The sequence below is a fragment of the Ursus americanus genome, chromosome 4, assembly GCF_024610735.1.
Source record: "Ursus americanus isolate L20-20 chromosome 4, mUrsAme1.1.p, whole genome shotgun sequence".
Lineage (NCBI taxonomy): Eukaryota > Metazoa > Chordata > Mammalia > Carnivora > Ursidae > Ursus > Ursus americanus.
The window spans coordinates 30561025-30571476 of NC_142130.1; the positions used below are offsets into that span (position 1 = coordinate 30561025).

The 10452-nt window shown below is 41.7% G+C and overlaps 1 protein-coding gene across 3 annotated transcripts in view; it reads right to left on the reverse strand.

The window, feature by feature from the left end:
- Positions 1 to 9609, reverse strand: part of ACAP2 (ArfGAP with coiled-coil, ankyrin repeat and PH domains 2) — a 140472-nt gene extending 130863 nt beyond the window's left edge. For 2 of the 3 annotated variants that reach the window (XM_045812732.2, XM_045812733.2), the window contains exon 1: positions 9283 to 9607. In XM_045812732.2, coding sequence (XP_045668688.1) covers positions 9283 to 9335 — 53 coding nt within the window. In that variant the 5' untranslated portion in view covers positions 9336 to 9607. Of the gene's footprint in view, positions 1 to 9282 lie in introns of all 3 variants that reach the window. The other variant, XM_087861523.1, reaches the window with a different exon arrangement.
- Between the last annotated feature and the right edge of the window lie 843 nt (positions 9610 to 10452).

Here is a 10452-nt window from a genome sequence, read left to right on the forward strand (position 1 = left end):
TGATAGGGGTTGCCTTTAGTCTATAGAATAGAATTTGGGGACTATTGTAATCTTAACAATATTAAGTCTTCTGATCCATGAACATGGAATATCTTTCCATTAATTTAGGTCTTTAATTCTTTCAGTGATGTTATATAGTTTTCAGTGTACAGTCTTGTACTTCTTTGGCTAAATTTATGCCTATATATTTTATTCTTTTTTAATGCTACTGTTCAATGGAATGATTTTCTTCGCTAGTACAAAGAAATACAAATGATTTTTGTACACTGACCTTACATCCTGCTGGCTTGCTGAACTTACTAGTTTCAACTGATTTTGGTGGATTCCTTAAGATTTTCTATATACAAGATATATAATCTAAAAGTAGAGATAGTTGTACTACTAGTTTGTTTATGTGGATGCCTTTTATTTTTCTTTCCTGCCAAATACTCTGGCTATAACCCCTACTGTATTGTGGAATAGAAGTGGAGAGAGTGGACTTCTTTTCATGGTCATTGGGGAAAACTTTTAGTCTTTCACCCTTAAGTATGATGTTAGCTAAGAATGTTTCAAAGACATCCTTTACCACATTAAGAAAGTACCATATTCCTGCTTTATTATTTTCATCATGAAAGTGTGGTGGATTGCCAAATGCTTTTTCTGTGTCTATTAAGATGATTATATAGTTTTTGCCCTTTATTCTACATTCATTGACTTTTTGCATTCCTTGATAAATCCCACTTGGTCATGATGTACAATCCTTTTTATATGTTGCCATATTTGGTTTACTAATATTTTGTTCAGGATTTTCGTATATTTATAAGGGATATCAGTCCTTTGTTTTCTTGTGAAATCTTTGGCTTTGGTAGCAGGGTAATACTGGCCTCACAGAATGACTCAGTGATACCTCCTCTTCTATTTCATGGAAAAATTTGGAAAGGATTGTTGTTATTCACCTTTAAACATTTGGAAGAATTCATTGGTAAAGCCATCTTGCCCTGGGTTTTTCCTTTGGGGAAACTTTTTTTTTTTTTTTTTTTAAGTAGGCTCCACACCCAGTGTGAATCTAATGTGAGACCTGAACCCACAACCTGGCAATCAAGACCTGAGCCAATACCAAGAGTCAGATGCTGAAAGGAATGATCCACCCAGGTGCCCCTAGGGGAAGCTTTTTGATAATTAAGTCAATCTTTTTATTTTTTTCAAATTAGCCAAGTATCCGCTTTTATATGAGGTTATATTTTTTTGAGACTAAGAAGGTCTTTACTGCTATTTAATCCAATCTTTTATTATTTTTCCTGAATTGTTCAAAATACAAAGAGACTACCGATTTCATGATGAATTACCACAACAGAGACTCTCCCGTCTAACCAGAGAAAAGGCTATCAAGAATAATGGATGGGGCGCCTGGGTGGCTCACTCATGAAACATCTCCTTTGGCTCAGGTCATGCTGGGATGGAGCCTCACATCGAGATCTCTGCTGCCTCTCCTCCTCCTCCTGCTTGTGTTCCCTCTATGGCTGTCTCTTTCTTTGTCAAAAAATAAATAAAATCTTTTTAAATTTTTTAAAAAAAGAATAATGGATTATAATTGTGGAAACTGGTATTTTCCTCTTTAAGCAGAATTCATACTCCTCATTAGTGTGTGAAACTCATTTTGTTACTCAATATACCTCTTAATCCCCAAACAGTATGATGGCATTTTGACTGCTCTATAGAAACATTATGTATGTAGATTACCCACTATCACCAGCACACACTTTTTCCCCCTGTAGCATGACTAGGTTTGTGTCAATTTGTCCTTTTACTTTTGTCATCTGTGGCTGACTGCAGTTAAAGTAGCAAACTGGTGCCTGGAAGAGATCACATCTTTTATCCAGACAGCCAATGTGAGCCTGGCCCCGTCACATTTTTTCCCCCTCTTTTTAATTTATATTCAATTAATTAACATATAGTGTATTATTAGTTGCAGAGTTCAGTGATTCATCAGCTTCATATAATAGCAAGTGCTCATTACATCACATTCTCTCCTCAATGTCCATCACCCAGTTTCCCCCACCTCCCCACCTCCCCCGCGTCCAGCAACCCTGTTTGTTTCCTATGATTAAGGGTCTCTTATGGTTTGTTTCACTCTCTGATTTCGTCTTTTTTTTTTTTTTAAGATCTATTCAGATTTTCTATTTCTTCTTAAGTTCGTTTCAATAGGTTGCATCTTTCTAGGAATATATCCATTTCATCCAGCTTACTGTCATAGAATTATTCACAGTATTCTCTTATAATCCTTTGTATTTCTGTAGGACAATAGCAATGCCCTTCTTTCATTCCTGAGTCTAGTAATTTGAATCTTCTTTTTTTCTTGGTCAGTCTAGCTAAAGATTTGTCAATTTTATTGATCTTTTTGAAAAACTAACTTCCGGTTTCATAATTTTTTCTACTGTTCCATTCTTTTTTTTTTTAATTTCTGCTCTAGTCTTTTTTTATTTCCTCCCTCTTCCTGCTTTGCAATCAGTTTGCTAGTTCTTTTTTCTAGTTTCTTAAGATTGATGGTTTGATCATGATTTGAGATGATTTTAACACAGGCATTTGCAGCTATAAATGTCCCTCTAGGCACTGCTTTAGCTGCATCCCATAAGTTTTGGTATGTGATTTTGTTTTCATTGGTCTGAAAGTATTTCCTAATTTCCCTTATGATTTCTTCTTGGATCCACTGGTTATTTCAGAGTGTGTTACTTAATTTCCACATATCTGTGCATTTTTTGGATTTTTCTTCTATTATTCATTTCTAATTTCATTTCATGGTGGTCAAAGAACATATTTTGCATGGTTTCAAAACTTTCAAATTTATTGAAGCTTGTTTAATAGCCTAACATACAGTCTATGCTGGAAGATGTTTCACATGCACTTAAGAAGAATGTGAATTCACTTTTGTTGTGTAACGTGTTCTACAGATTATATCTATTGTGATTATACCTATTATTTATTATTTATTATGTATCTATTATCTTGTTGGGTTTGTTTTGTTTTTTGAGAGAGAGAGAGAGAGAGAGAGAGAGAGAGCGCACAAGCCGAGGGAGCAGCAGGCAGAAGGAGAAGAAGCATGCTCCCCACAGAGCAGGGAGCCCAACATGGGGCTTGATCTCAGGACCCTGGGATCATGACCTGAGCCAAAGGCAGACACTTAACCAACTGAGCCACCCAGGTGCCCTATCTTGTTGGTTTATAGTGTTGTTCACATCTATTTCCTTGTTGACCTGCCTAGTTGTTCCACCCGTTATTGAAAGTATTTATGCCTTCAATTCTTATTACTAAACTGTCTATTTCTTCTTTCAATTCTGTCAGTTTTGCCTTATGTATTTTGGGGCTCTCCTAAGTGCATGTTTGTAGGTGCTGTGTCTTCCTGATGGACTGACCTATTTATCATTATAAAATGTCCTTTATCTCTGGGGCGCCTGGGTGGCACAACGGTTAGGCGTCTGCCTTCGGCTCAGGGCGTGATCCCGGCGTTATGGGATCGAGCCCCACATCAGGCTCCTCCGCTATTAGCCTGCTTCTTCCTCTCCCACTCCCCCTGCTTGTGTTCCCTCTCTCGCTGGCTGTCTCTCTGTCGAATAAATAAATAAAATCTTTAAAAAATAAATAAATAAATAAATAAATAAATAAATAAAATGTCCTTTATCTCTAGTAATTTTTGTCTTATGGTCTATTTCAGCTGATATTAGTATAGTCATTCCAGCTCTCTTTTGGGTACTGTTTACGTGATTTATCTTTTTTATCGTTTTACTTGCAATCTATTTGTGTCTTTGAATCTAAAGTTATGTTTCCTGCATGAGTTCAAGCCCCACACTGGGTGTGGAGATTACTTAAAAATAAATAAAAATAAATGGTCATTTAAATAAACAAAAGTAATACATGTTTCTTGTAAACAGTATATAGTTGGATCATCACTGAAATTTTATATAAGAAAAAATTTTAAAGAAATAAGGGCAAAATACATTAAAAAGGCATACCCTTTTCTGAAATTGAAGAAAGTACTGCAAAGACAAAATATTCAAGAACAGCCATTAAATTTTTGAAGGGAAAAAAAAGAGGAAAACTTGTCCCACCAAATATCAAGATAGACTGAAAAGCACTGTAACTAAAATATTAATGGTATTTGACAGACAAATACATTAGTGAAAAAGAAAAGAATCCAGAAAAATATCCACATATGTATACATGTATGTAATATTAAGTCAATGGAGAGAAGATGAATTATTCAATAAAAGGCGTTAGGAGAAGTGACTCCCATTAGGAAGAAAACAAAATTAGATTCTCAAAACTAAAATCCAGTCACACTACACGAAACTAAAAATTACTATGAAATGATAGAAAAATATCCTATGAGTAATAATGGGATAGGGGAGACTTTTCTAGATGATACACAAAAACCCGTTTTTAAATTTCTGTATGATAAAAAACACCATAAACAGACCTAATGCAAATTTAATTACTCCAACTAAAGCCTGTGGCTTGACAGATAGCATTAAAAAGAGAATTCACTTCCAGCCCACCATTTTAAAGTCCACCATCAAAAAAGTGAAATTTAGGGGCGCCTGGGTGGGTCAGTGAGTTAAGCGTCTGCCTTTGGCTCACATCATGATCCAGCTCCCTGCTCAGCAGAGAGTCTGGTTCTCCCTCTGCCTCTTCCTCCCTTACCCCACCCCCCACCCCCCACTTGTGCTCTCTCTCACTCACTCACTCACTCTCTCTCTCTCTAATAAATAAATAAAACCTTTTTTTTAAGTGAATTTAACTTCGCAAAATATCAGGTTTGGGATTTTTTTTTATTTTAAAATAAAGATAATTCCTACCTCACAATATATTTTAATGTTAAATGAGAATAGCTATAAAAGCATCTAGTATAAAATCTGTCTGCCACATTACAGAAGCTTGTTCTTATTTCAACTTAAGTTGGTATTATGACATTAAATAAGGAATTACAAGTTGTAATCAGGGATATCAGGATTCCTGTATTTTGGTTCATGATAAAACTACTTTATAATTCCTATATGTTGGTTCATGATAAAACTAATATATAATTATACTAATATAATACTTTCATAATTATAAAAACTACTTTATAATAAATGAAAACACATTTCCCCACATCCCTCACCCACTATGTTTGCCATGTAAAGATGGAAGGTAAAGTGGCAATGCAGCAAGGACTGGCACCAGTTTAAGAGCAAAACATAACTAATATAGATATAGATAGATAGCTACATCTTTTTTCTTTCTTTTTTTTTTTTTTAAGATTTTGTTTATTTATTTGACAGAGGGAGAGGCAGCAAGAGAGGGAACACAAGCAGGGGGAGTGGGAGAGGGAGAAGCAGGTTTCTCGCTGAGCAGGGAGCCCTATGCAGGGCTATATCCCAGAACGCTGGGATCACGACCCAGCCGAAGGCAGATGCTTAACAACTGAGCAACCCAGGTGCCCAGAGATAGCTACATCTTACGTCATGTCCTTCTCCCATTAAAACCTTTCTCCCCAAAATATCTTTTTTAAGATTTTTTTTCCTAAGTTCTCCAACAAGGATCCTATCTGTTGTTTTTGTTTGTTTTTAAGATTTTATTTATTTGACAGAGAGAGAGAGACAGCCAGTGAGAGAGGGAACACAAGCAGGAGTGGGAGAGGAAGAAGCAGGCTCCCAGAGGAGGAGCCTGATGTGGGGCTCGATCCCATAGTGCCGGGATCACACCCTGAGCCGAAAGCAGACGCTTAACCGATGTGCCACCCAGGCGCCCCGGAAAAGCACAAATTTTTTTAAAATTTTATAAAATTCTAAAGAGCAACTACATACACAACTTAGAGTACAAACAAATTCAAACTTCTTCAAACAAATGTTGATCAAAATAGAAAATTCCCACTTAAAAAAAGTATGCTTAGCATCATGTACTTTCTTGTAGATTTTTAGATGAACAAGATTTTGATCTTTTAGGATGGTTTTTAAAAAACCAAAAAGGGAATTTTTAGTTACACAAAATTACACAATGAAATGTGCCTTCCAATCAATCTAAAAACAAAACAGGGGCGCCTGGGTGGCACTGCGGTTGAGCGTCTGCCTTCGGCTCAGGGCGTGATCCCGGCGTTATGGGATCGAGCCCCACGTCAGGCTCCTCTGCTGTGAGCCTGCTTCTTCCTCTCCCACTCCCCCTGCGTGTGTTCCCTCTCTCGCTGGCTGCCTCTATCTCTGTCGAATAAATAAATAAAATCTTTAAAAAATAAATAAATAAATAAATAAATAAATAAATAAATAAATAAATACAAACAAAAAAATGTTCATTGGAATGTAAAAGTAACCACTGGCTTTATTCAAATTATTAAAGGCAATGTTGCAATAGCAACATCCTTCTCTATTTCAACCAATCCCCCTCCTATTTTCCTTATCAACTTCGCAGGAAAATTAATGATTAGAACTTGAACACTGGTGAAATTTTTCTTCAACAAGATCTACCTTCTGCATCAATTCTATAGCACCCAAGGCAGTCATGTCCCCATGCGAGATTTAAATGCCATAAGATTCATTTATTTTTTTTATTATTTTTAAAGATTTTATTTATTTGACAGAGAGAGAGACAGCCAGCGAGAGAGGGAACACAAGCAGGGGGAGTGGGAGAGGAAGAAACAGGCTTCCCAGTGGAGCAGGGAGCCCAATGTGGGGCTAGATCCCAGAACCCTGGGATCACGCCCTGAGCCGAAGGCAGACGCTTAACTACTGAGCCACCCAGGCGCCCCCATAAGATTCATTTATAAAGGAAAATAAAAGTAAGAATTAGTTTTAAAACAGCACAACATATCAGAACACTACAAGGAATAAATACTGCAGCTGCCTTGCTATCAAAAAGCAAAAACAGGGCACCTAGGTGGCTCAGTTAAGTGTCTGCCTTTGGCTCAGGTGATGATCTCAGGGTCCTGGGATCCAACGCCATTGCGGGGGGGGGGGGGGGGGGGGGGTGTCCCTGCTCAGCAGGGAGCCTGCTTCTCCCTCTCCCTCTGCCCCTCCCCCACTCGTTTTCTCTCTCTCAAATAGATAAAATCTTTAAAAAAAAGATTTTAAAAAAAGCAAAACCAAAACCAAAACAATTAACAAGCCCACCCCTCACAAATTTTCTACTCTAATACGGAAGTTTCAATATATCACTCACAACATGCAGATACTCTTAAAAGTCAAGTTTCTCTTATACATAAAGCATATGGATAAAAGAATTCTAAAATATTCTTTTCAAATGCTATACAAACTTACATAGCAATGGGGTTATAGAAAGACTGCAAAAATTAGGAATGTGAGTGATGAGACTTTTATTTCTTGACAACTTCCCTCTATTGCAAATCTAATCTAGTTCCAAAAATATATACCAGATATTGGAATTCTTTGAATTTTGATTTCTCTTCCCAATTAGCAGCCAATAATAATCGGAATACTGGAAGCAACTCTGAAAAATCTCTAATATTGAATTAAAACAGAATACATATTATACAAGTTTAACAAAGTTCACTATAATATTCCATACAACCTAATCAGTATCTTTCCCTCTTATTTTATATTCAATGATTCCTTTATTTCAAAAACAAAGACATCACATGGTTCGTGAACACCACCAGTGACCAAGTATTTCCATATCATTTCTCTCAACTTGTTTTTAAAAAAATCAAACTTAAAACATGAAACAAATTGAGTATAAAGCCACATTCTCTAGACGGAAAGTGCTGTTACTTCATTGGAAAAAAAAAACAACAGCCAAGTCATATAAATATTCACAAAAAGCAGAATTTTCTGAGATGCACTTTAAAAATTACTTCATCTGCCACACAGTCTGGACTCTGCCCTGCAAAGCTGTCCTAGGCAATCCATGTGTGTCCCCTCTGGGTCCTTTTAATTCACAAGGAACATAAAACTTTCAAAAACTAATACCAACAGTAGCAATCAAACCAGATGCAGCTTTTTACAAGCAACAGCCTTAAGCTGCAAATAAAATTAACACCTTCCTCAAAAAAAAGTTCTTAAATTTTCTCTTAGAAGTAGAAGTTCCTCAGTTTTACAATGCTTTGCTTTTCAGTGAAAAGAGAATGGGAAATCAGTGATAAGAATGAAAACAGTTAGTTCCCAGGAGAAGGATGCAAGAATTTACAACTCGGGCTTGGCCTGGAGATCAGCAGGCAAATACACAGCAATGCTCAGGGAAAGCTTTCAAGAAATGTCATTATCTAACACAAGTCTTAAGGCGTTTTTGTTTTTTGTTTTGTTTTTTTTTTAAGGCCTAAGGACAGCCCTATACATGCACCGTAAAATACAACCTATCAGAACTATTCTCCAAAAACAATTCAGGAGTTTCCCAAGATGCCCGAAACGTAAAGAGCAAGTACTCTGGACACCCTCAGGACTGCCGCCTCCCACATGGGAGGGATCCGAGTGCCACCACGTCAGTTTATGTGACAGATCCACTGGGAGCATCCGACTGTGATCCGGGGCCCTCCCGGGCCGACGCTGCTGGAAGAGGAACATACATGCAATCTTCAAGGCCCTCCTACTTCCGTTCTCAAAACAGAAATGCACTGTTTCTCCTAGTCCTCACCCCTCCACTGCCTCTCGACAGCGGGGAGAGCCCAAGTGCAAAGAAAAGCAGAGTCTCCGACCAGTGTCTCTAGAATGCGGTTGGTCACAGCAGTCCCACCCCAACTCCGGGGGCAAAGCAACCGCCAGCGCCTCTCTGAACGCCCCCCTGGCAGGGGACACGCAGGCAACAGCAGTCCCAGGTCGCCCCACTCCTTCCTCCCCGGGGTAAGGGGAGCGGAAAAGCGCAAAGAGGAACTAAGTGAACTGCAAGAAGGTGCCCTGCAAGAGAGGGTGGGGTGGGAGTGGAAACGAAGGAGCGGAAGGAAGGGGAAAGGAGCAGCAAGAGGAAGGGGACGAGAGCGCGCGCCCGCAAAGGGCACGACTCTCCAGGAACCCGGCTGCACCCTGGTTCCTCGAAGCGGACAGGCGCTCCCGGCCTCCGGGGAGCTCCTCCCGGGGCAGAGGGCGAGGAAGCGACAGGAGGAGGCGACGTCCCCCTCCCGGCTAAGCCTCAGCCCTCGGCAAGGGTCGGTCGGGGCTGCAGTGCCCTCGCCGGGTCCGGAGCTGCGACAACGGCTGCTGGCCTCGGCGGAAGACGCGGACTGCGGGGCCCTCGGCGCGCTCAGCGGGCCGGCTTTCACGCCCCCACCCCCGGGGGAGGCAGCTCCGGGGTGACCGCAGCCCGGCGCCCGGCGGCCTCGCCGGTTACCTGAAGCGGGGCGAGTCCTTCAGACACTCTTCGAAATCCACCGTCATCTTCATCCTGCCTCCGCCTCGCCTCGAAGGCGGCGCTGGAAGAGCCGAGAGAGCCGCGGGAGCGGCTGCGCTGGGGACCCAGACAGCTACGGCGGGCGCACGGCCGCGACTAGCTCTGCGCGGAGCTGCGGAGGGCGACTCGCCCGCTGGTCATAGCAGCCGCGAAGACGGTGGCGGCAGCGGCGGCTCGTCAGGCCCCAGGCCGGCCCCTCTTCCTCCCGCCCCCAGCCGAGCGCCGGCCACAGGGAAACCGCCCGGGAGTGACAGCCTCCGCCAGCCAGCCACGAACCCGGCGGCCAATGGGAGGGGCTTCCGGCAGCACCGCCTGCGGGCGCTCCGGCAACGCACCTGAGCGACGGTGGCTCGAGCCAATGAACAGCGCGACCGTGGGTGCCTCCTTGCCACAAGCGTCCCCGAGGGCCAACCGGGATGCGCCGGAGTCGTTAGGCGGGACGCGCCGGTTGCTGGGAGGCCAGCAGCTGAGGCTCCTTGGGAAGGAAGTCACGTGGCTGCGCGCCGCGCTTCCCTCGGAATCCCCGCCTCTTCTCCGGCTTCTCAGCCCCGCCCTGCTGAGCTGCCAACGCGGAGGAGCCGCCGCCTGCAGGTCTGAGGGCTCCTACAGCTCTGGCAGCAATCTGAAGAGGTTGGGAGTAGAAATTGTGAAAGGAAGAGATGGGCTAAGCCACCGCTTCCTTTCCGTTTAGAGAAACTGAGGTCGGGAGAGGCGTGAGGGTAGCTTTAATGATAAAATCCGCCTTTCACTTATTGACTTCATCTCTTAATAACTTGGAAATCTCTCCCACGTATATCTTCTCCTATAACTAGGAGACTACTTCCTGAAGGAGCTGGTATTTGTGGCGAGCATGAAAAGATCAGGATTCAGACAGGTGAGGAGGAAAAGCTTTCAAACCCGCAAAAGACATTCCTCCTCACTGGTACTTTTCTCTCGCTAGCTTTCACCGGTTCAAAGACGATAGGGTTCTGAAAATCAGGCTCACTTCCTCATTTGCAACACCAGGCCACTGATCACAGTTGTTCTAGGAGCCCTGCAAGATATGCATCACCTGATCCAACAAGGCAGGTATTTACCATACTTCTGATTCTAATATGCCATTGATTGTAA